Source organism: Tamandua tetradactyla, chromosome 14, assembly GCF_023851605.1.
Source record: "Tamandua tetradactyla isolate mTamTet1 chromosome 14, mTamTet1.pri, whole genome shotgun sequence".
Taxonomy (NCBI): domain Eukaryota; kingdom Metazoa; phylum Chordata; class Mammalia; order Pilosa; family Myrmecophagidae; genus Tamandua; species Tamandua tetradactyla.
The window spans coordinates 25,887,038-25,912,760 of record NC_135340.1 but is presented as its reverse complement, the minus strand read 5'-3'; the positions used below and the strand labels follow the sequence as shown (position 1 = coordinate 25,912,760).

General features: G+C 42.5%; 1 protein-coding gene across 4 annotated transcripts; it reads left to right on the top strand.

The window, feature by feature from the left end:
• Positions 1 to 545: 545 nt before the first annotated feature.
• On the top strand, positions 546 to 25,715 carry FOXG1 (forkhead box G1). 4 transcript variants are annotated; one of them, XR_013162230.1, is made up of 5 exons: positions 546 to 636; positions 7,527 to 7,588; positions 8,111 to 8,184; positions 20,952 to 21,167; positions 25,352 to 25,715. XR_013162230.1 is itself a non-coding variant. In XM_077127047.1 (1 exon), the coding sequence occupies exon 1, from the start codon at positions 1,942 to 1,944 to the stop codon at positions 3,418 to 3,420; it is 1,479 nt and encodes a 492-aa protein (XP_076983162.1). In that variant the 5' UTR covers positions 1,891 to 1,941; the 3' UTR covers positions 3,421 to 4,365. The 4 variants fall into 4 exon arrangements, 1 of the variants encoding a protein (XP_076983162.1); XR_013162231.1 differs by lacking the exon at positions 546 to 636 and adding an exon at positions 1,299 to 1,366; XR_013162229.1 differs by lacking the exon at positions 546 to 636 and adding an exon at positions 1,891 to 3,438.
• Positions 25,716 to 25,723: the final 8 nt, after the last annotated feature.

Sequence of the window (25,723 nt, the reverse complement as noted above, 5' to 3'; positions counted from 1 at the left end):
AGCCTTCAACCAACCCTTCCCAGCCCCAAAGGCCAAGATTGTGAGACCCACGTTCCCATGGCTCCAAGGAGCCTTCCAGCAGCATCCAGGGTGGGAAGGGGCTGGTTTCAGGATGCTGTTGCTTCAGGATTGAGGCCCGCGAAAAATAAAGGCATTTGAGAAACGGAAAGAAAAAAGGGGGCTGAACATAAGAAAATTTAAAAAAGAAAGAAAGAAAGAAAGAAAGAGACGCCTACCCTTATTTTCCGTCTAATGTCAACGAGCAAAATGAAAACATTTCCAGGGTAATGGCTCGCGGCCACCTCGCTTCCAATACGAATTAGAAGCTGAAGAGAAGCTGGAGCGGCGAGAAGAAAAGACACCGAGTCACCCCGCGCGTGAACGACGATGTGGAGCAGGAGAGAAAGGAAAGGAATAGAGGCACATATATAACATGTGTTACCTGGTTTATTTCGAGATTGTTTGGTTTTGTTTTCTCTCTGGGAACCTCTCATTTCGGGAGACCATCAGAGACGCCCACCACTGAGCCGCCCCCGCCCGCCGTCGCCGCCGCTGCCGCCGCGCCGGGAGCCACAGGCCTGGCTTTCCCGAGGCGCCCGAGCCCCGAGTTGGCCGCTGCCGGGCCGCAGGAACCGAGTAAGTAACCCTTGCTTGGCCCCGCACTCGCCTGCCCGCTTCCTCCTCCTCATCCCACGGTTCCCAAACCTCTCCTAGACTCTCCTCCCCCAAGGTAGAGGACCCCCCCCCCACGCCAGGGGTGGGCCTTCCCTTCCCAACCATCAAAAGCCTCGTTCGAATGTTACCTACAAGGGCACAATTTCCCTACGGGCTCAAACATGCCAGACCCGGGCCAGCAGAGCCGACTCCAGAGAGTTTCTCATCGCTTCTTCCTCCATTTCCTGCCCTTTTCTTGCATCCTTCCCCGGAGCTCCCACTCTCTGCCTTCCCCCCACCCCCGCTTTTAAAAATAAAACTGGACGCGAACTTTAATCAATAAGGAAACAGTATTGACGCTTATAACGAAAATGACCCAGTGCAATGACAAGGAAGCCGGAAACGTGAGCTCTTTGCCCTAAGAGGGGGATTTCGGTTGAGCAGAGCCAGCGGGGTGGAGGGGGTGGAGGGGGCACAGAAAAGGGCCGCGCCGTGGAGCCGCGGCGCAGCGTGCTCCCGCCGGCGTATCCCTGCGCAGTTCGGCGCGGCCGCGGGGCTCGAGGCCCGCGGAGAGGGGGAGGCGAGCGCCCGAGGGGGCGGGAGCCGGCGGGCGGGGCGGAGGTGGGGGGAGGGCCCAGGCACGCCGATTGGCCGACCGCAGGAGAGACGCTCCCGCACGCCGCCGGTTCTGATTGGCCCAGTGATAGGAAAGGTTAAACCAAAAATTTTTTTACAGCCCTAGTGTGCGCCTGTAGCTCGGAAAATTAATTGTGGCTATAGCCGCCTCGATCGCTGTCTTCCCCAGCCTTGTCGCGGCCGCTCCGGGACGCGCCCGCCCGCCGCCCGGCTCTCCCCCCCTTTGGGCTGCTGCTGCTGCTGCTGTGACTGCTGCTGCGAGAGGAGGAGGAGGAGGAAGCAGCAGGGGGGGGGGGGAACCGGGGGGTGGGGGGGAGACCATGAAGTAGAGTTGGGAGCGAGGGAGCTTCACCCCCGGGGCGGTGGTTGTTTCTTTTTTTCTCTTTCTTTCTCTTTTTCTTTCCCCCCTTTTTTTTTTCTAATTCCTGAGGGGTGGTTGCTGCTTTTGCTACATGACTTGCCAGCGCCCGAGCCTGCGGTCCAACTGCGCTGCTGCCGGAGCGCTCAGTGCCGCCGCCGCCGCCCGCGCAGCCCGCGCCGCCCGAGCCCCGCTCGGCACCCACCGGTCGCCGCCGCCCGCCGCGCCGCTGCCCCGCTCCGGCTCCAGTGCCGCCGCCGCCGCCGCCGCCGTTTCCCCCCGACGACTGGGTGATGCTGGACATGGGAGATAGGAAAGAGGTGAAAATGATTCCCAAGTCCTCGTTCAGCATCAACAGCCTGGTGCCCGAGGCAGTCCAGAACGACAACCACCACGCGAGTCACGGCCACCACAACAGCCACCACCCCCCGCACCACCACCACCACCACCACCACCATCACCACCACCCGCCGCCGCCCGCCCCGCAACCGCCGCCGCCGCCGCAGCAGCAGCCCCCACCGCCGCCGCCGCCGCCCCCGGCGCCGCAGCCCCCCCAGGCGCGGGGCGCCCCGACCGCCGCCGCCGACGACGACAAGGGCCCCCAGCAGCTGCTGCTCCCGCCGCCGCCGCCGCCGCCCGCCGCCGCCCTGGACGGGGCCAAAGCGGACGGACTGGGCGGCAAGGGCGAGCCGGGCGGCGGGCCCGGGGAGCTGGCGCCCGTCGGGCCGGACGAGAAGGAGAAGGGCGCCGCGGCCGGGGGGGAGGAGAAGAAGGGGGCGGGCGAGGGCGGCAAGGACGGGGAGGGGGGCAAGGAGGGCGAGAAGAAGAACGGCAAGTACGAGAAGCCGCCGTTCAGCTACAACGCGCTCATCATGATGGCCATCCGGCAGAGCCCCGAGAAGCGGCTCACGCTCAACGGCATCTACGAGTTCATCATGAAGAACTTCCCCTACTACCGCGAGAACAAGCAGGGCTGGCAGAACTCCATCCGCCACAACCTGTCCCTCAACAAGTGCTTCGTGAAGGTGCCGCGCCACTACGACGACCCGGGCAAGGGCAACTACTGGATGCTGGACCCGTCGAGCGACGACGTGTTCATCGGCGGCACGACGGGCAAGCTGCGGCGCCGCTCCACCACCTCGCGGGCCAAGCTGGCCTTCAAGCGCGGGGCGCGCCTCACCTCCACCGGCCTCACCTTCATGGACCGCGCCGGCTCCCTCTACTGGCCCATGTCGCCTTTCCTGTCCCTGCACCACCCCCGCGCCAGCAGCACTTTGAGTTACAACGGCACCACGTCGGCCTACCCCAGCCACCCCATGCCCTACAGCTCCGTGTTGACTCAGAACTCGCTGGGCAACAACCACTCCTTCTCCACGACCAACGGCCTGAGCGTGGACCGGTTGGTCAACGGGGAGATCCCGTACGCCACGCACCACCTCACGGCCGCCGCGCTCGCCGCCTCGGTGCCCTGCGGCCTGTCGGTGCCCTGCTCCGGGACCTACTCCCTCAACCCCTGCTCGGTCAATCTGCTCGCGGGCCAGACCAGTTACTTTTTCCCCCACGTCCCGCACCCGTCAATGACTTCGCAGAGCAGCACGTCCATGAGCGCCCGGGCGGCGTCGTCCTCCACGTCGCCGCAGGCCCCCTCGACCCTGCCCTGTGAGTCTTTAAGACCCTCTTTGCCAAGTTTCACGACGGGACTGTCGGGAGGACTGTCTGATTATTTCACACATCAAAATCAGGGTTCTTCTTCCAACCCTTTAATACATTAACATCCCTGGGACCAGACTGTAAGTGAACGTTTTACACACATTTGCATTGTAAATGATAATTAAAAAATAAGTCCAGGTATTTTTTATTAAGCGCCCCCCCCGCCCCCATTTCTGTACGTTTGTTCAGTCTTTAGGGTTGTTTATTACTCTAACAAGGTGTGGAGTGTCAGCGAGGTGCAATGTGAGGAGAATACATTGTAGAATATAAGGTTCGGAAGTCAAAATTATAGTAGAACGTGTATCTAAATAGTGACTGCTTTGCCATTTCATTCAAACCTGAGGAGTCTATCTCTGAGAGCCGCCAGATTTCCATGTGTGCAGTATTATAAGTTATCATGGATCTAGATGGTGGACCAGACCTTGAGAACAACCTAAATTATGGGGAGAGTTTTACAATGTTAAACTGTAATTTGTATTTAAGAAGCATTCATAGTAAAGGTGCCCAAGAGATTATTTTGGCCATTTATTGTTTTGTCCTTTTCTTTAAAGAGCTGTTTTTTTCTTTTGTTTACTTTTAGACCAAAGATTGGGTTCTAGAAAATGCACTTGGTATTCTAAGTATTAACAAACAAACAAACAAACAAACAAAAATCAACAGCAACAAAGGAAAGTTGTTTCAGTTGGCAGCACTGCCCATTCAAATGAATTGGAAGGGGACAAAATTAATGATTGCCTTCAGTTTGTGTTGTGTATATTTTGATGTATGTGGTCACTAACAGGTCACTTTTATTTTTTCTAAATGTAGTGAAATGTTAATACCTATTGTACTTATAGGTAAACCTTGCAAATATGTAACCTGTGTTGCGCAGATGCCGCATAAATTTGAGTGATTGTTAATGTTGTCTTAAAATTTCTTGATTGTGATACTGTGGTCATATGCCCGTGTTTGTCACTTACAAAAATGTTTACTATGAACACACAGAAATAAAAAATAGGCTAAATTCATATATATCTTGATACTTTTGTCTCTTTTGTTAAATAGAGCTAATTTTTAAAAGCCCATTAAAGTTATAGGGAATTCAAAGGCTCTTTCAGCCAACCTAATATTGAAACTGCTCCTTTGGTTCAAACTGAGATTTTTAAGTGGAAGGAGTATTTTTTTTTTCCCACTGTGGAATCAAACTTTATAAGGAGCAGACTATTTGATAAATGCTAGCTTGAAAAATAGTATAGGCTTTTCAGCTGGTATCTTTTAAGTTTCTGTAGATATACAGCAAAAAGATATAATTTAATTTTATGTGCTTAGCGATTTACCTTGTGTTCAATTTTCAAATCAGTTCATAGAATGCTTACTTTTTATATATTTTGTTTCAGGTATCTTGTATAGCACTTGGCAAATTATAAATAAATATATATGTATATGGTTAGATAGAAGTGAATATAATGCACACATATGTAATATATATAGGCACAGAGAGCCCTTCAGTTCAGGTACAATTTGCGCTATGAATGCTGCAAACATTTTTGTTCAAAATATTTGTATTTATACTTTCTAAGTCAGCATTTATTTTTGTGGCTGTTTACCCACAATGAGAGTTCTAATAAAGATGTGCTGAAGTTGCAATATAGATTTTGCTGAAGTGATCACCTGTTGTAATGACTTGCAGATCGATGTTTATATTTTATTTTTAAATAATAACAATTTAAAGTTCTAGGTGTTCAGAAGAAGATGCCTCTTCTTTTTTCCTCATTTTTACTACATAGAGGTATTTATTTAATTCCCTTTCAAATATGTCTGTATAATTTAACCTAGAGATTTGTTCCTATTGCTTACTCAGAGTCAATTTTGTTTCAACTTGCCAAAAATATCAATTATATATATATGAGATATATATATATCGAAATGAAAACATTTTTGAATTGTTTCTGGCAGCCCAATTGTGGTAACTCCAGAAAATAATTAGAAAATCTGAGTAAAAGGTTTACTAACTAATTGGACCCTGTGGTGAGTCTCGGAGCACAAGTTGTTCATTTGTTACAATTGTGTAGTCTGAAATGTGTTCTTCGGTAATGCAATAAGCTGGCTACTTCTTACAATGGGCCCAATGAAAAATAATCTGTCCCCAAGATGTTATCGCCAAACATTTAGAGAGTTGCTCAGGGGAAAGAGAGAGAGAGAAAAAAAGCTTAGGGGAGAAGCAAACACAGATAAATTTGAAATGGAAAAGCAGAATGATTAATATTGGAAAATTGGGGAGGGGGTGGACAGAGAAAGCAGAGAGAGAAAGAGGATGCCTATGCTGAAAAAAACAAATTCCACCAGCACCGAAATGAAAAGAAAGAAGAAAGAATGAATGAGAGAGAGAGAGAGAGAAAGAGAAAGACTAAGAAAAATAAAGGCCAGGAAATTTAAAAGAGCTGGAACTAAATATGCAGAAATGGGGTCTGGACCAAAATATATCAAGGCAGCTCATTTAATTATCTCCTTTAAACAGACTGGAGATGATTTTATTTTCTTAGTATTATGAACACTTTTCACCAGAGTCCTAAGTTTCTTGAAATTTAAGTTATTCAGAAAGAATCATGAAATAAAATTCTCCTGATAATTAAATGATTGCTTTAAAAGTCCAGTCTATAGCTATGGCTGAATTAAAAATAGCGTTTAAAATTGCAATAGAACCCAAGTGAATGGGGTTAGAGAGGAAATCCCCATTACACATTTGGGAACTAAAATAGCTCAAAGAAAGCCATGTGTTTTAGGCTGACAAAGGTGATGATGTATTATTTGCTTTTGCCATGGATTTTATTTGTGGAATGAGAATGTAATGGCACATGGCAATACAGTCTTTTGCCTACCAAAAGTCAAAAAAGAAAATTGATCTTGACGTAAGGGGCTATAGATAAACAAAAAATATTTTTTCTCTGTGGATATTTTTCTTTTTCCTTTTTCCCATCCTTATTGGGAGCAACAAGGGTTTATTTGGAGGATCAAGAAATATAATTTTAATGGCAAACTTCATACTTTGCAGTCAAGAGTAAAATGGACTACTTTCAATTCATAGGAGCTAAAGACTGATGGAAGTTCTGCTTGTACAGATACATATACAATGGATGTCCCAGTTACATATATAATGGATGTGATTAGAAGTAAGAATAGCTTGTTTAATAGGTATACTAGACATGTAAAGGGGGATATACAGAGAGAGAGAGAGAACTTTGTAAAGGCCTCCTGAGGCCTGATGTGAATGTTCCATTTAGCTTGAGCTATCATCCCTTAAGTTATCTGTTCAAAAATATGACAGCCTAGCATGACATTTAATACGTTTTTACATCAAATTGGTAGTAACGTTGCATTGATATTTGTTGTTACTAACCTTTGCCAGTTCAAATTAGCTTTTGCCAGAAAAACACTTCAAAGCTTTTGAAGCATTTCTTATGTATTTATTGTTTTAAATGAGAACAAAGCTGTTTTTTTTTGAACTGAGAGAAAACACAACTTAAAGTTTGAAATCCCAAAGTATAGTTTATTTCCAGGTTTAAAGTATTTTACTTGAATTTGTCTGCTATAAAGTTTAATAAAAATTATTTACATAAGATACATGAGAAATTTATGTAAGCTACGACAGTGAAAGGATTTCTCATTCCTGATATAAAGTTGGAAATCAAGTGAGCATGAAGTTCAGTACTAACAAGTTTGAATACCAGTCTGGTAATAGGGAGGTTCATGTAGCTTCTCTGACTTGTGTAGCATCTAGGGCAGACAGAGCTGAAGAAAAAAAAAAAAAAAACTATTGTAGTGTCCTGATTTAGATATATATTTAAATTGTTGTATGTTTCACTCCAGATTGCTAGATAAATCTAATACATTCTGAAATCTAAATCTAGACATATAGTTCTCAAGTGTTTTCTACAATTTTGTTAAGGAATTTGCATGCATCGAAATAATTTTGCTTTAGCAAAAATAATTTTATGAATGGCTAAATTAGCTGGTTGTTTGGGACTAAAAGCCTGTTGGAGAATTAGGCTAACAAAGGGTGAAGGTGAAGATCATTAGAGGTTTTAGAGCTGGCTAAGATGGGTTGCTGGGGTTGTGTAACTGTGCCTAGAGGGCGGGGTTCCTGTGCATTCCTACTTCACCAGATAACCTGCCCCCAACACCACTCCAGCTTCTGCCAGACAGATGGAACTCTCCAACGTGAAAATCTGCGCAGCCATTCCAACAAGCAGGGTAGGTGAAACTTGAATTAAAATTCCCCTTCTTCTTCTTCTTCTACTTCTTCTTTTTTTTTTTCTCCTTGAGGCCAGATCCAGAGATACAGAAAGAATAGGGGTCATCTAGATTTTCCCTTTCGCACGCACACATGTCTGCATTCTTCCTAAGAACTACCTACCTGTAAGAGTTCAGAAGGGCTGTCTTTCACAGTTAGTGCTTCTTTCTTCTGATTTTCTTTCGTGTGCATTTTTAAAAGCTTTCTCCCAGCTGAATCAGTCCTCTTCTGTAACCATCCACCGCACCGCCCCCCCCCCCCAAAAATAACTAACCAGCAGCACTTAAAATAATCCATCTCAGGGTTTTGCTTTGTTTTGCCCCCAAACCTACCCCTTACCCATTCTAATGGTCAGTTCGAATGGATCTTGTTCTAAGGATGTAGGCCAAAAGGGCTTAGGGCTGGATAATACGTGGTATGTGGGGTCATATTTTAAGTCTCTTTTCTTTCCCGATTTCTGTTTTTCCCCCGCCTCTACTCAGATTTTGCCAGAGGTTGTCCGAAGCATGCCGACGAAAGACTTAAGTACTGGGAGTGCTGCTCTCGGCCTAGACTGGTAAGTGAAAGGGCTTTCCGGAGGGGACCCGGCGGGAGGGCGGGGTGGGGGCATGGTGGGGGTTTGGCTGCCTTTGACTGAGGTGCTAAACTGCGGCTTGGAGGTCCGGGGCTCAAGTGTTCCTGGAAAATTTCCCTTAGCGGGCTCGCCACCAACAGATTTCACTGAAAGAATGAATTATCTTTTCACATCCCCCCAAATTCACGGTGGGTCCCTAAGTAAGGAGGATGTAGACATAGCAAAGGCTGATGGAGAGAAAATGAGATGGAATTGTATGGAGGACGGGTAGGGAGAGACTGAAATAGGTCCTTAAGTGTAAAGTGATTCATTTCGTGGGAATATGGCTTTTGGGTCTTCGAGAAGAGAACCCCCTATCGGGACTTCCTTAACGTTCTAACCTTGAGGTTTGTGCTTTCGCTCTCTTGAGGGAGAGCTCTTTGGTCCAGAGCCAAGGACTTGCCGCACTCAGATTTTTTTGTTTGTTTGTTTTCCTTTTTTGGTTAAACTCCCTCTTCCCCTATTTGCACACTTAAATCGCCAACTTCTCGCAGAGCTGGTCCTCGGTACCCGGCTTCGGCCCTTAAGTCGGGCGGGGGTCCCGGCCGTGTTCAGCCTGGCTGTCCCAGGTAGACTGCGGCGCACAATGGGCGTGGGAGCTGCTCTTCCGCCTCTTCGCAGGACTCGGGAAATGAGCACCGTTCTGGGTTTGACTTTATCCCTGCTGGGAATATCCCAGTTCCCGGCGTTGGGGCATCTCCGGCAAATAATTAATTCTTAATGCCCACTTAGGAGACAGAGGTGCTCACTCGAGAGCTCTGGCTGTCTCGAGAGGAGCTGCGAGCGCGCAGCAGACGCAGGTTGGCTCCGCCGGCAGCGCATTAGGGTCCCTAGCCGCGGCTTCTCATTTAGCCTGCCGGCGCCTCAGGAACTCCGGGGTGAAGTTGGAGAGGGGCACCGTGGAGGGACTTGAAGTCATTGTGGCAGGGACCCGGGGGCTTTGTTTACTGGGGTTTTAGGAAAACATAGAGGAAAGACTTAATCTGCTGAGCCGGGACCGCTACTGGCGGCGCATTATCCGCCGGGAAGGAGAGGCGCGCTTGGCTGCGCTGCGGCCACGGTTTGGGCAGCCGGAAGCCAGCGCTGCGCAGGAAGCAGCAAGGTGAGGGCGCTCTTGTCTAGGACAAGCAGAGCCGTGAGTTGGGTCGCGCGTGCAGGCAGTCTCCAGGAAAACTGATTCCAGAACCTTGCCAGTCGCGCTTCCACCCCTTTTTCCTTTCTTATGCTTCTGACCCTCCCCCGCTCCCCCTCCCCACTTCTTTTTTTTTTTTTCCTCTTAAAGGTGTTTCTTATTGTTTAACCGGTGCAGTTTCAGGTCTCAGTACTTAACTGATGGTTGATAAAACTGTGTTTTCTCTCTAACAGACATTTTCTTTCCTTTCCAATCCGTACTCCACGTCCCTTTCGCTTTCTACCCCATTTTCTTTTTATGGCAAACACTGTAGTCGAAGGCCTAGGCGTCTTAAGGGGAAAAGGTAGCTTCGAGGTAGGAATTCCTTTCCTGCTGAAGCGGACCTGGGTTGGGATGAAGGAGGTATGGGTTGGGATAGACAGAAAACCCCGAGTGTGCAGAAAATTCTCAGGCGGCGATCTGCTTTTGGAGGACCACGGAAAGGAAAGGACGATACAGAATTGTCTGTCCACTTCGGACTCCCCTCGCATCAGACCCTCTTTTACCCTGTTTCTATGCCTCAGCACCATCCTCACCCGATGAAAGGTAGGCAGAAATCTCGAAATTAGTGTGCTCGGAAAGCCGTTTAAAATAAAACAAACAAACAAAAAAATACCAACTGTCAAAATTTTGTTGGGGGGGCGCGCGGAGGTGGGGTGGTTGATAAAATGCCCTACGTCTTTTTTGTGGTCTGTTGCCTAACACGTTCAGAAAAACAATGCCAGGCCTTGGTGGGCACCTGAAGCTTCCAGACTTGCGGAAAAGCCGCGCCGGACGGGAGGCAAGTTGCCTGTTGCGGGATTCGGAAATTCGTATTCCAGCGAAAGAGAGTATTTGGTTGCCAGACCCCTTTAGATACTCATTTTCGGCTTACGTTGAATTTTTCTACTCGGCTAGCACTTCCCGAGCTGAGGTGGACTTCTTAGGTTTTATAAGGTCTTCCTTTCTCCCTCTTCGGTTTTATGAAATCTTCCTTTCTCCCCTGCCTCGCCTCCTCTTGTCTCATTCTTTGGATCGTAGTGGGTTTAAGGTGCAAACGTATCTTCCTCTATGCCTGTCTAGTAAAACGTTTTTGATTCTCTTGGTTGAACTGCAAGACCCATAACTGTAGAAGGGATAGGGAGAATTTTCAACTCCATTCTTTCATTTTCTCACTGGTCTGAAATTTAATGACCTGATCGTTGTTTCTTGGAGTTAAATTATCTGTTAAATTAGTGCTAAACAGCAACTGATTATATTTGCCTTTTGGGTCCCCTGAATTCCTGGTTATGAATGGGAAAGAGAAGAGTCAAAGAGAATGCTTGGTCACATAATATTATATGGATAATCAAAATCGATGTTTATGTGATGGTGATAATATGTAGGAAAAAATCACTTTCAAAAATAAATTCTTTTAAAGGTCCGTGCTTTAGATGGATCGCATTAGATCCAAGAATGACTGCAAATAAGCATCTTTGTTGATGAAGAAAAAAATATGGACACTGTATTTTCAAATATAGAACCTAAATACACAAGCTCATCATACACCAGCGCTTGCTAATCTAAATCAATTCTGCCCTCCAAGGGATACATTTTCTATAAGAGAAAATTGAATCTTAAGGAATAGCTGAAATGCTGTTTTAGATGTGAATTTCTGGAAATCAAAGTATATTTATTTCTTTTATTCAGATATTCATTTGTTTATTATATGTAACAATTCTAAAATAATGGCAATGCCTTTTTCACTATGCTTGTTTCAGATTGCATATGCAGGCATAGGTATGAGAGCTTCCATGTTGTATTCAGGAAATGCCATTTTTCTCATTTGCTTTAACAAAAGGCCCAATGAATCTTTAAATCCAAAGGTAATACAGTATTTAAAAAAATCTTTTAAAATAATGAGAGTACTATTGTGTGTTTTCCTATTAAAATGTGCTGAATGAATAATTAGGGGCTGTGGTGAAGGTTGAAAAATTCCGAGCAAGAATAAGGTGGTAATTTTATTATTTGATACTTTAATAATTTTTATAATTAATGATGTAGTTTTAAAGTTTGGCAAAGCTTACTTTTAAAAAGGCTGAGTATTCCTCCCTCCTCTTACCCCAAAATACTCTAGAAGGAATAAAGTTAAATCAGGTAGAACTGGCAGCAGGATTTATTTGTTTGTTATTTTTTTAACAGAAGCATAGTAATAGTATCAGTAATTAGTAGTGGAGTTGAAAATATGTACTCTTAGATATAGATTTCAAGCTCTGATTTTAGATTGGAAGACAAAAATCGATCATTTCTGCATCAATAGTGTTGTCTATTGCTGCATTGATTTGTGTTTATTTATGCAGAGACTTTCAGTTATTTACTTACATATTTCAGCATCTGCCTCTTGATTATTATCACAGGCTGGTTTTAATGAAAGAGCTTATAGAGGAAACGCATATGACAGATCCATGTTAAGTAAACCTGATAGTGATAGTTTATGAAATTACTTATTCATACTTGCTTTTTAGCAATTAGGAACCTGTTTCTGATTACAACCTCGTGCTGTTTGAAAAGTTCCATTCTTCTCACACCTTGTATTGATGTGTTTCAATACAATAGAAGACCAGATAATGTTATGATGTCAGATATGATAGAATGAAACTGATGAATGAATCCTGTTGTCTCTTTCGGTTGACATGACTAGGCTATCGTTAAACAATTAGGTGGCCGCTAGATTTACTAATGTGGGTAATATATCAAGGAGCAACAGGATTTAAATATAGAAATGAGACATCGGTTTTAAAACATGTATTAACTCTAAAGTTATGGCAGGGGTACTTATGCTGAACAAGATATTCCAAAGTTTCTGAGTACATATTAAATAAATATATGTATTCATCTATTCTATGACAGCATATATGTATGGTGTACCTTTATGAAGATAGGAATTTCTCTTAAAGACCTCTTTTAAGAGAATGCTATGCATCAGGGCTCGTTTGAACAAACACGAAAGCTAGACACCATGGAATATGTCTCCTATGAGCACAAAGCAATAGTGGGAGGTTGAGAAACATTAGTGGTTTTACTTCTCCCTTGGCCATTAAGAAGTACTGAAAGGTGACTTGAAAACTGAAAAAAAAAACAAAAAACAAAACAAAACAAACACATGAATTTATCCAGGGCTATTTACGCCTTGTTCAATAGGACTTTACTCTGAGCTTGGAGGATGAATCTTTCCTTGCTAATGGTTTGGAATACACCTACCAAATGCGTGGTAACAGTCCTATTCTTCCTCTCCTTCGCCACCCCCTTCCCACCCCCAAATTTTTGCGACGAATGTAGAGAACGGAAAATTAACCGAATTCTTTCTTGAGAACGACATTTCCTCACCATGGCCAGTTTCCTGAAAGTACTGGTCGCCAGCATCCATCCGCGCAGTGTGAGGCGGGGCCGTGCAGTCACTCCCTCGGCCTGGGCAGGAGGGGTCCTAGCCCGGGGACCTCAAAGCTTGGTGGAAGGTGGAAAACGAGAAGAGGAAGACCCTGTAGTTTAATTGTTTACTGTTTTTTATTTTATTCTTCTGTCCTATGCCAAGCCCTTGACATGAGCATAGAGACAGGGCCCCTGCAGGACCGGGCGCCTTTGGCATTCTTGTAGCGATGGAGATTCCAAAGCATCAGACGAACAGGGCTCAGAACCGAGGCGTGCCCACGCGCCCCCGCCCTCTGTCCTCACGCACGCACCAGCCCGTCCTCACGTGCACGGGGTAGTGGACGGTGCTGACTTGAATTGCTCTCCCTAGCTCCGAGCCTTTCCTGTGAATGAACCCGAAAACACTCGACAGGTCGTGAATAATCGTTTTAATGAGTGTGCAAAGCGTGCGACGGGGTGCACCGAGCTGTCGGGTTAAACAAACAACTTGTACCCTGACCAAATCCGATTGTTAAAGTGCAAAGTGATGTCAGTACCATTTCCATTGCCCTTCGGAAAACCACAGATCTGACTTGCGGGAGTCCAATTTTCCCCATTAAAGAAAAATAACAATATTTCCCAGCCTTGTGTGTGATCTTCTATAATATTAATACGAGGCAAACAAAAACATCATTTGAGAATCGGAGTAGTCGTGTTACTGCCTCAAAAACAAATCGATAGAAAGGCAAAACGAGGGAGAAATCAGAGCGAATATAAAAATTCTGAGGGAAGGTTCCTTTTTGCTAATTTGCTCTTCATTGTTGGTCAACATTGTAAAAAATCTGACCTTTTAATATTTCTTTATAGCTTACTAGAGGCAAATATCAAGTTAACTGTATCCGTACAACTGGGGTTGATAATTTGTCCTCTTCCAAGATTGGACTCTTTGGACCTCTCCCAATTTCTTCTGTTGAAAATTTAACTAAAATATTTGCTGTTTATAATGCTAGCCTTTGAGAGAATGAAGGCATAAGTACATCCCATACTTATGCTTTCAAGGAAAATAGTTTGTAGGAAAGTATGGGAAAGGAACCCTAATGGGCCACCATCTAAAACGATAACAAAAAGCACAAGTGAGCCCCGCACAAATCACTCTCCCCCCACCTTTTTTTTTTGCACGACTGTGCTGGAGGAAATATTTTTGTTTCTTTCATTTCCAGTAGAAAGAGCTATTTGAAATCACCCACACGTGCCCCTTTCCTTGTTCATTCTTTTAAATACTACCACAATTCCAAATCTCAAATACAACATGAAGAGTAAGAAAGAAAAACTTCAAAAGATTTTTTTAAGTCCTTTTACGCATACCCTCTAAAAAGTTTCTGAAGGAGGGAAGAAACTTGTAAAATATTTCCCTTGCCAGAATTTTATATGTACTTAACAAATAGAATAGCCAAGATGCTTGGAAATCAGTGTCTTGATGGCAAATAATAACTAGCTTCTCTAACTTAATAACAATGTGAGATTAAAATTCATATTTTATCGGATTATATATTATAGATTTTATTTTTTTATGAAAGATGAAAACATCTCGTACAGTCTAAAAGGTTATTTATTCTCTTATAATAGTAATAGATTTGGGGAAATGAAATGTGAGAGCATGATGCATTTGAATATGGAAGCTCAGCATTTGCTCACTCATCTCCTATTGGCTTTATTTTTATCTATCTGCCTGTTTGTGTTTCTATTTCACATATGAATATGTCAATATACAACTGATAGCAATTAAATGAATTAATCCACCTAAAACATATAGCCACAATGTTTGACAGAGTAATCAATTTCTGGTGGAACTTGCTGTAGTTGTGTTAATATGGTTGCAATATTTTATACATCAGTGCCTATTTAGCCTGAACTAGATAAAATTGAAGATACTGAAATTCAGTTTTCATCTTCAAAACCTGGAAATGACAACCAGGAGTTTAGGACAGTGCTTTATTAATATAGACTGATATCTAGTAAATGTCTGTATCAGAATGTCAATTCCGAGTATCCTTTATTTTCTGTGAAATTTGACCAAAAACGGCTATCAAAAACAAGAGTCTTGCATCTTCTTCTTGTTTTAAATATTTTCGGGCACGCAACAGACTGTTCATTTATTACCTAAACAGATTTCTTCTCTGTGGGCTGACTGAGTTGTGGAATTTTAGGAGTCATTAAAAGAACTGCATCCATTTCTGTTTTAGGTGCACAAACAGCAAAGCTAGAGGGTGCGTCTGTTTTTGTGTGTATATATGTAGTTAAAGAACTACACTATCAAAACATTAATTATATTTGAAAGAGAGCAGAGAGCTTGTGGAGAGAACTGGATTATTGAATTTTATTCCATAGAAATCTGCCTGTGGAGAGGGCTGAAATTGTATACCTGTCTCATATGATGCCCCCTCTTCTGTGAGATGTGTAACAAGAGCCATAAGATGAAGGAAGCAAACTTGGAGGGCAGTGATCTTAGATGTTTGGATGATCCTGAGCTGAAATAATCCATGTGGAAATGCAAATAACATGAGGACCATACATGGGACCTTTGTTCTCTGTTCTCTGTCCACAGAAATATACGATTCCCCCCCACACACACACCAAGCAAATCACGTAATGAACTTCCCTGAATCTTTGCAGGTGGGGGGATGGGAGGTAGGCTAGGTGACTGAGGACATTTCAGTTATATTCTTTGATCCCCAAGTCGTGTTTATTTTACAGCTGCCAAAATTTTATGTTCAAAATTTAGATCCTCGTCCTCCTAAATCCTGCAACGGTATGAATCATCTCTGATCATTTTCAGTTTTTGGCTTAATTACTAGTTTTCAGCTTTAAATTACCAATAAACTAATTAAACTGACTAATCTTCCTAAACTTCTGTTGAATAGTATAATAGCTGCAACAACAACAAAGATTAAAAACTGCAACAGTAATGCCAAAAATAAAGTGTTAATAATAATAATGCAAATAATAATAACAGAAACAATTATAAAATAATTTCTCTGACAGGGTGAAGACAGAATGCATTTCAGTCTGAAATTTGTGTTTCATGGCTGTAGCCAGCATTCCTCATACTTCTTGTTTCGTTGGTTAGACGGATGATCTGTCCCAGCCCAGCCCAAGCTCCCTAATAGAGGTTCCCTTGGTGTAATACCGTTGGCGATAAAACTGAGTGCATTGGTACCCAATCCCCTCCTTCATTTCTATGGATATGTACCGCTGCAGTAGCCATTCCCAAATAAATCAGTCGGGGATCATAGCTGGGAGCAGAGACAAACATGTGAGGGAATTCCTGGACGGAAGGACCTGGTGTCTTCCGACTGGAGCTTTGTTGGTGAGTGGGCAAATCGCCATATTTGGGAAGCATGTTCACAAAGCTGAAGAATTTTAGAAGGGCAGAATAACCAAAATTCCTGTGAACTCATAGAGAGCACGGGCCCTGAGGAACAGCCCATGGGGCAAGGTACAAAAGCTAGGGATTAGATCCCCAGGATGACCTCTTGATTTCTTTTGGGATATATGATGGAAGGGAGCAGTAAAGTGAAGGGAGTAGAAGCGGAAGGAGAAGAATAGGTTGATGATTTGAATTTGATAGTAGCCTAGTGAGTAAAGCTAAGCCCATCTCCTCAAAAGTGGGGAGAGGGGTTTTGATCAAATATAAACCTGGTAAGATTTATTATTCTAGGCAAGAAAACAGCTACCAGTTTCGGAGACCAGGCTAGAAAGAAGCTGCTGGTGAGTCTGTACCTGCAGAAATCCAACTCTCTTCTCAGCCCAACCTTCTCCCCATCTCCTGTGCCCCTCCCTCCCATAAAAGGAAATGATAGTTGATCAAAAAGAGCAGGTGGGCAGAGAATTATATTCAAAGTATATTAGGCAGATGTTGGGGTTAAACCAGGTTGTTTGATAATTGCCTTCGTTTGTGAGAGAAGAAATAAAGCTGGTCAGGAGAGGAAGGGCAGTTATGGGAGAGAAGAGAAAGCTGAGAGGAGGGGATGCTGGCAGCCCAACAGCTAGGGCCAAATGGAGAAGGAAGTTAGATATAGAAAGAAGAAGGACAGTTTGTGAGTGAGGAAGGGTGACTGTTAAAGGCTTTTGCTTTATTTTGTTTTCCTACAAATTGAGGTATCCCTGAAAATTGATGAGAAAACAAGCCCTGCATGCCTTAAAAAAAAAAAAGACCTACAAAAGAAAATCATAAGTATCAATAGCCAGTTGTGTCCTCTACAAAACTTTTTTCTTTAGTTATTGGCATCAAGTTTGCATATGCACACATCTCATAACATTAAACCGAACAGTATTTGAAGGAAGAAAGGAAGGGAAGGAAAGAAGAACCTCCTGCTGGGAGGCCCTTGCATCTATCGCTGCACCTTTCCAGGCAGGGAGGTGGAACAATACTTTTCATTTCTCTTCCGTCTTTTCATTTTAAAAAGTATGAAAAAAATCCAATTCATGATAAAATTATTTCATGAAAGATCAGCAGAAAACGAGGAACTCTCATTTCTGGGAATTATTTCACTGAAGTGATGCTCAGTTTTATCTCGCCTGTCTAAGTCTGCAACGGGACAAAAGCGGCTCTGGCTGCAACTGTATACCACTCTATCTTAAATGGTACCACAGACTTCCTCTGTGCCCTAATGATAACTATTAAATTCACTTAAACTCTTCTGGAAGTGCTCCTTTGCAACTTGAAATCAAACTGGAGCTTTCCATAGAAAATGTAATGCGTAAGATACTATTTTAAAGAAAATATTCCCAGCTAGTGTGAGTTTTATTTGTTCATATTGTTCTTTCAATTAACAAACATATCATTTGTTATAATAAGAAAATTAAAAGAAATCATCATTGCCAGTAAAAGTTGCCCTCAATCCTGTTATGTATACTCCCTAATATATTGCATTTGATCATTTATTTTTCCAACATTTTGCTTTTAATTGTATATGACTGAGAACCTCCAAGTCAATGGAGTCTTTCATAACTAAAAGAAGCAAAGTTTAACAGTTTTGTAATGGGGCTATTTGATGAAAAGAAAAGAAACAACAAAAGCAGTAATTTCATGAAGTAATAAAAGTCATGGAGATACATGTGTAAAGAGTTCATCCACTGATTTAACAAAATTAATAGACTTCCGTATCCCAAAACCTTAAGAAATCTTTAGCCAATGCAAACCAGTATTTAAATACATATGCATCAATGTTAAGTACCCCATGCTGTATGTGGTTCAAACATGTATGTTTGTTGATTTTTTAAATGTAGAAATGAAGACCTTAACAATACTGATATTTATCACTTTTTAACCACCAGCAATCGGGTTTGTATATGACCTGTAAACATGGAAGGAAAATCAGAACCACAGCTTTCTGTTCAGATTATATTATGATGGAGATTTAGAAATTGTCTTGGGGTGTGCAAGAGTGAGGAATTTAGGGGTATGTGGAATTAAGATCTATACACTTTTTTACCTTTAAACTAATGTGTAATAATTTCATTCTTTAAATATTCATATTCTAATATTAAATACAATAAGCATACACTTTCATAAACAGGAGAGTGTAAGCTCAAATTAAGGGGCTCTATTTCAGAAAGGGAATGATTTCAAATAATGTTCACTAACATCTTTTTCCAACAAAGAAGTTTTCAAGGCAGATAGAGCCAGATCTGTTGCTCAAGTGGCAAAGCAAAATATCTTAGAAATGGTCCATGAGGGAACTTAATGGACTGACACTCTGAATATTTATGAAGAGTAATATTCCTTTGAAGAGGGTTGTGCAATTGTCTATCATGCTTTTTAAAAAAGGCTTTTTTGGGGGTGAGGTGGGAGGGTGGGTGTGGAGTGTGTAGATGTCCAAACATCCTAGCTCTTGTTAATCGTGAGAGGATGTGACCTAGGCAGGATAGGAAAGGATTCTGTCCCATGAGAGGACCTGCCAATTCTATTGGACTTATGTTCATTCTCTATTAGATACACATTTCAAAAACATCTTTTTACTAGACTCTCATTTGCAGTCACGGCTTCAGAGAAGCACACAGCTTGCATTAAAAGTGTGGTCCAATGCATGAGTCCAATTTTAAAAAGACAATGGAAAGGAAAAATAGAGCTAAAGTATAATCAATGAAATTTTTATTGGCAGTTAGGGAATAGACAGGAGGGAGTCTCTAAAACAGCTTAGTGAGAGGAGAACAAAATTCTTTAGGTGAGTTTTAGGAAGATGTTAAGCAAAATGCTGTTCAGAAATTGGGATTAATCGAGCAGTTTAAATACAAATCTGCCGGAAATCATGTTCTGTGAGAAAGAAAATGAAGGAATTTATGCATATTCTAATTTTCCCTCTTGAGTTGCTATTTTGGATGAAGAGACTTCTTTTGCTGATGGTGGGACTTTTTTGTTCTGCAAAGGAAATGTGTAAATGAACACAAATGTATTTTCTGTCTTTCCATTTCTCTCCTTCATGCGTCTCCGTCCTCTTCCCCCTGCCCCTCCCCGCCCCAGCCCCCGCCCTCTCAACAATCAGAAGTATTCGTCTCAGGGCTTCTCCTCATCTCCAGAAGGGTGGGGAGCAGACAGTGCAGGAAAGTTGAGACTCTTCTCGGCCATGAGACCTTTGGAAACTAACGTAGAGTTTCCCTTCCATTTTGGACTTTCAAACAGAGTAGGGGGTTGAGACGAAGTCATATGTTTAATTGGCGAGAAAACCAAACCAAACCAAAACAAAACATTTGGAAAGCAATTTCCGTGCACAAATGAATTCTCAGGGATGACTAGGTGAAGGAGAGCTTCAAAGCAATTTTGTAAACCATGTTGTGAACATCTATTGACCATCAGCGCCAAGCCCACTCTCCCTCACACGCCTGTGGGAACAAGCAAGGATGGTGCATTTTCACTATCTTCAGACCAGCAAGAAACCCTCTAACTTCCCTGTTCTGATGTAGACAGATCGGCCAATGCTGAGAAGGAGCGAAGTGGAGTGCTCTGGACGTTTCGTGGAATATGGAAGATGTGCCTGAGATAGGACAGGAAAATGTGTGGGATGAAGAAGATAACAGGCGGCGAGACGCGGTCTGTGGGGAGGGAGAGAGAGGGAGGGAGAGAGAGAGAGGGAGAGAGAGAAAGGGAGAGAGAGAGAGAGAGATCTAAGAGGAAGACAGAGGTGCTCCCCCTTTCCTCGGGTGTCCACATTTGCAGGGCAAGCTGCTATATTCAGAATGTACTGGGGCTCGGGTGGGAGAAGATAAAAGACTCCGAGTTTCTATCTTCTTTCTATATGGTTAAACGAACAAGCAAGCAAACAACCAAAAAAAAAAACGGAGACAACCTTATTCGTAACGATTTAACTTGAAAAGAGCCCGCCGGGTGCGCTGCCTCCCCCGCGCCCAGGCCGCTCACAAAGCGCGGCGGGAGCGAGTCCCGCGGCCGGGGCTGGGACCTCCGGGCAGCGGGGGCGGCGGGAACAAAGCCCCCTCCCCCTCTCGCCCGCCTCCCCGCAAGGCCCTTCCCCAGCTTTGCAGTGCCCCCCTGGGGGCCCCGACGCCTCCGGGGACACCCTTGCCTCGCGTCGCGTCCGCCGGGACCCCCGCCCCAGCTCCCCCTTCAGCCTTCCTCGCTCCGGGCTGGAGCGCCGCGGGGCAGACGACAGGCAGGTCCCCGCTCCTCGCGCGGCTGCAGTCGCGGTGTCAGGTCCTCTCCGGGCCAGGGTCTGCGGGCGCGGATCGTTCCCGGAGAACAGCCCGTCCAGGATACCGCCACGTTGAGGAATCTCTTTAGAAACGCTCAAAGAGAAAAAAAAAATCCCTCTATTGCCAAAGGCGCGCTGTGATGTGGCGGGACTGGCGGTCAGACGCTTTTGCACGAGAGCCCCGGGCGACCGCGCGTCTGCAGGCCAGCCGGGCCCGGGCGGTTCTCCCGCGCTTCCCCCGCGCCGCGCTCCCTCCCAGGCACCCGGCCCACGAATGGCGCTGGAAACTGGCTTTCTATATCTGTATGGTGGCTGGTGGGAATTTTACCTGTTCATTTAATTCCTCCCAACTTTGCACTTCCTGTCATTACTTCACTTCCTTGTGTTTGGGTGGGTGAAGGGCACAGCGGTGGGGGGAGTGGAGGGAAAGGCCCATCGAAGTTAAATACTGTCTCGTTTCTTTTCAGGTCACCTGCTCCTTTTTGAGGAACAGTACACAAATTCACGCCAGCAACTGTGATTTAGGCCTCTTCCCCCACCTCCCCCCCCAGGGCCTTGGCCAGTGCCTGCACTCCTTAGGCTTGCAATAAACGTCACTTCTTTGGCCACGTCGTTCTTAGAGTTGGTGGGGCTCATCAAACTTCAGCTGATCTCTGACTTCTGGGGCGTTTTGTTGCGTTCAGGTGAGATGTTGATAAATAAGTAATTTTTTCAGGCACTTGGGTGTTGCTTTTTTCAAGGCACTCCAAAAACAAGGAAAATTCCTGTTGTAGAAAATGTTTTCTTGACTTTCCTCATACATATGAGGTAAAATAATGTGAAATTCAGAATTTGGAGGCTTATCAGTCTTTCTGTGGATTTTTCTTCCATTTTGCTTTCTTATGAAACAGCTTTACTTTCGCTGGTAAGAGCTTGGGACTTTATAGAATGAAGTTCATCTACTGTAGCCAGCATTATGCAGAAACTAAGATGTTTCTCTTTGCTTTCCTGCTATATTATAGTTACACCCTTGTCAATCTGAAGTCACTTATCTTTTGTGTTCCCCTTCATCAGAATATCATTCTTGGTCTTTATAATTTTATTTTTAAATGCCATAAGAACATTTTTTTATAATATGAGAGAGATTTTAGTGTTGTGAATCTGTGAGACTGGATTCAGTTATCGTGTTTTAAATGCATATTCTACTGAGCACTAATTGAATGACATGTAGACCAATCCCTATAGTATTTAATGTTCCACTTTTATTGACTGTAAATACACTGAAAATATATAGCCAATCAGATACCCATGAAAGCAATTGGAAAGGTTATAATTGCTAATCAAATGTGAAGTATATTTATTAGCGTCATTATTAGAAAGTGTCAGAGGAATACAACAAATAAGACCGGTTCCTATCCTTTGGGAACTTTCGCAGTTAGGCATAAATAATATAAATGAAATTTGATAGAAGCATCTACTAAGCAAGGTTCAGTGTTTGACATATAGAAGACATTCAGTGATTGCTTCACATATTAATTTGCCGTCATGTCATTCTTTTAATAGCTATATAATACTGGTAAGAAGTAAGGGAAGAATTAATTGGGAAAACTTTCATGGAGGAAATGAATTTTTCCTTTGTATGTCACATATGGAGATTTTAATATGCAAACTGTTTACTGGTGGTATAAATGGAGAATGAGAAAGATGTTTGATGAGTTGGAGTTCCGTGGAAATTTGCAAGCACCCTTTAAGGTCAAGCAGAGGAGTTTGTATGTGAAAGCAGAGAGACCTATGGTGGGCCTAGGAGCAGAGGTTGCATCATGATTAAAACTGAGATTTGTTTTTGAAATGATTCTTAACACACTACTGATTATGGGGAAAATTGAGGGATAAAGTGCAGGAGAAAAGATTTGCTGCCGCTTGGGATGTGATATTGCTAGAGAGGTGCTACAGACAAAGCCATCATTAGGCTCCTTCTCCTCAGTTTTTATACATGAAAAATTACAATGAAATGAACATGATGGTCAGCCTTGAATAGAACAAGAGCCACAGTTCCTCTGGAGGCAACTCTATCCTCTTATTCTTCCTTATTTGTGGTTATAGGGGATGGTAGGTGTTGACTGAATGGCAACTAACTCGAAGACATTTTCGTCACCAGTTAAGCTCAAGACACTTTTCTCATTTGACTTACCTACCCATTATTCAGTTGCAGTGGCTCTTAACCAGGGAGGGGATGGTGGTGGAATTTTGCCCCAAGGAGACATTTGGCAATGCCTTGAGACATTTTTCATTGTCACAACTGTGGCATCTAGTGAGTAGAAGTCGGGGATGCTGCTAAACATTATACAATGCAAAGGACAACCCCTCACAATGAAGAATTATCCAGTCCAAAATGTTAATAGTTCTGAGGTTGAGAAATCCCGAGTTATGGGAAGAGAGCATGAGCCCTGACTCTAGAGAGCTGTATGGTGATTCTCTGGGCCTGACTTGTTGAAAATGACAGTGTCTCTATCCTTGAGGCCCTGGAAAGAAACATACAGAATAGTACCTCCTTGGATTTTCTACTTTTCATAAAATGGAGTTAGAAATCTTCCTTAAGGATTTGTCATATAAACGTTATTTATTAACCAAATGTGCCTTTGGAGTTGCTTAGCAACTTATGGAAAGCTTGCTTTTTAGAAGTTCATTTGTTTGTTTAAAACCAGGGTACGTTGCATATTATTAGCTACATTACATAAATCAACAAAGAAATGTACACTGAAAATGGAATAAGATGTTTCAACACATTTTCTGCTCTCTGTGTCTGGCAATTAAAACACTCTAATTGTCTGGTAGAATTGCATCAAGTATTCGACAAACGTTATTTATGTATGAAACTTCAACATAATATTGAGCATGTAAGAGAACCAAAGGGAAAGAATTAAGCAGGTTTGTCATAAAGTACGTGTTTATCTTAACCTTTCTTCTTCAAAAATCTTATCTACTAAGTACTTTTATCAGACACTAATTATACTCTTTCTGAAAAGAATTTCTCCAACACCCTTCAGTGCCTGCACCTTTTAATCATATCTCATTACATCTACCTAATCCATATCTTTTTCACATTGCCAGGGCTCATTAACAGTTTTAAAAGCTAATCTTGGACATTATCATTCCCTGTAATCAAAATGAAAATAATGCCAATAATATTTTATTTCTAAAAGGTAATGGATCATTTAAATTTGTTCTGAAACCATTTCTTCTTTAAATATTAATGAGAAATTAACTTTCAAACATGCATTAAGCCAGCAATAATGGTGAAATGTGTCTGAAAACCCTGAAGCACCTTTTTGAAGGAGAAGTTATTTTTATAAGCTATTTTAACGGTGGATCATCAGTCACTTTGAAGGGAAGTGATCCTTGATTAACAGTTGGCTGATACTGTGCTCCCACAGATGTGTCAGAGCAATACAGGTGCTACCTATGAAACAGGACAGGTAATTCAGACTCTAAGCAGTTTCTCTTCTTACTGAAAAAGGTAAAGATGAATGGACCTTCATTTTTGTGTATTACCTTATTTAATTGCTGTAGGCAAGACAAAGTAAATGCCCCACTCAAATAATGGATCATAGGCTCCAAGTTTCCCATGAATTTAAAGAAAAGTTTGCAAGTATGGCTAGTACTCTATTCCTTTTGCTATCCCATTTTTAGAAATGGAAATACTAATTAATTTTGCAGTTATATTACGCATCTTAAGATTTTCCCCTAAGAAGTTTTATGAAGAATATGCTTTGATGAAGAGCATTGTTACATGACCAAATTAGAGCCTCATCATTATGACTTTTTGAAAATTAAAAGTCAAATCCTGTCTATTGGAATATAACTATATAGGAATGACAAGTCTAAAATGGAAGCTTCCTTCACCATTATAATCAAGATTGAGATTGTTTCTTGAAAGTAATTTTTATTTTAAAAGTCTTAGCAAAAGTTTGACACCAAGTACTTATTTATTGCGGACATACTATTAAGTCATAATGCTGGAAAAAACAATAACCAAAAGAGATTGTCCAAAAGTACAGCTTTTGAACAAGTATCCCAAGTTATTATTGTAGTGGAAACATGGTAAAGTTTCACTCCTTTTTTATTGTTTTCCATTCATTAGTTCTGCTAAACATAGTTCTTTCTGACTTTGAGTATTTTATTTGCTGTTTGTTTTTTTTCTCTGGAATATGTATTTTTCTTTTAGAATTGTCTCTGTTTCTAATTATTTCTCTTTATTAATATGGTTCAGCTTGTTGACTATAGGAAACTTATTCAGTAGAATCAAGTGAAATCATGATAGTTGGAAAGTTTGATTTGCTGTATCTTATTTATCTTTTCCAGTTGTACAGTTGCTAAGAACTAAATAGACTAAGACAATTAAATTTTTAGAATCTGCAATTTTTTTCCAAAAATAACTCAACATTTTTTCTTTTACCTTTTTTTTTTTTTAACATTTTTTCTTTTGAAAGTTCTTTATTTATTTACTCATCTTTTTCTCTTTTTTTGGCGGGAGGACATTGAATATGCTCAGGTATATACAACAATTTCTTCATATGTGTCCTTTATTGCTATACTGAAACAGCTTGAGTATTCAGATCTCTGTGACCATAGACAATGCTTATTTTAATGGAATTTCTTCTCATTCTATCATCAAATTCATCCTACTAATAGAAGTAAAATTTTGTAAACTTATTATGTAATGCCATATTTAAAACATAACAAATGCAGTATTAGTATACTTTAACATTTGTGTATGCTTTATCAACCTAGTCTTTATCTTCATCTGTTTTTCTCTCCTTACTAAGAAATTTGGCCTTTTCTGTACTGATCATCTATTTTCTTGTCCTTTTCATGTTGTTATTTTCAGAGGTTTCTCATTGGACAATATGATGAAGATTGATGGCATAGCATCCACTTTGCATCAGAAGATGTCTACTCATTGGTGTGCTGCTGTCGAGCAGAGGTTTCCAAGTATGACGTCTCCAACTCAAAGAAAAGTACCTGGATGAGGCAGAAAGTCCTTTGGGAGGAAAGACAGTCACTTCAGTGCTCATGTGTCTCCAGAGAAAGTCACTTCAGCATTTTTTCTATGTTTTTGAATACTTCTTTCCTTGTTATCCTCCAGACTCTAAACTTTTAAATAAGCTTTAAGTTCATCCAGATCTGTCTATGTCTAGAATTCTTGGTCCTTTTCCCACACTCTGGCTCCACAGATAAAGAAGAGATAATAATAAAGGAA

Coding starts and splice junctions, on each gene's coding strand:
- FOXG1 (XM_077127047.1), top strand. CDS start 1,942: ATGCTGGACATGGGAGATAGGAAAGAGGTGAAAATGATTCCCAAGTCC.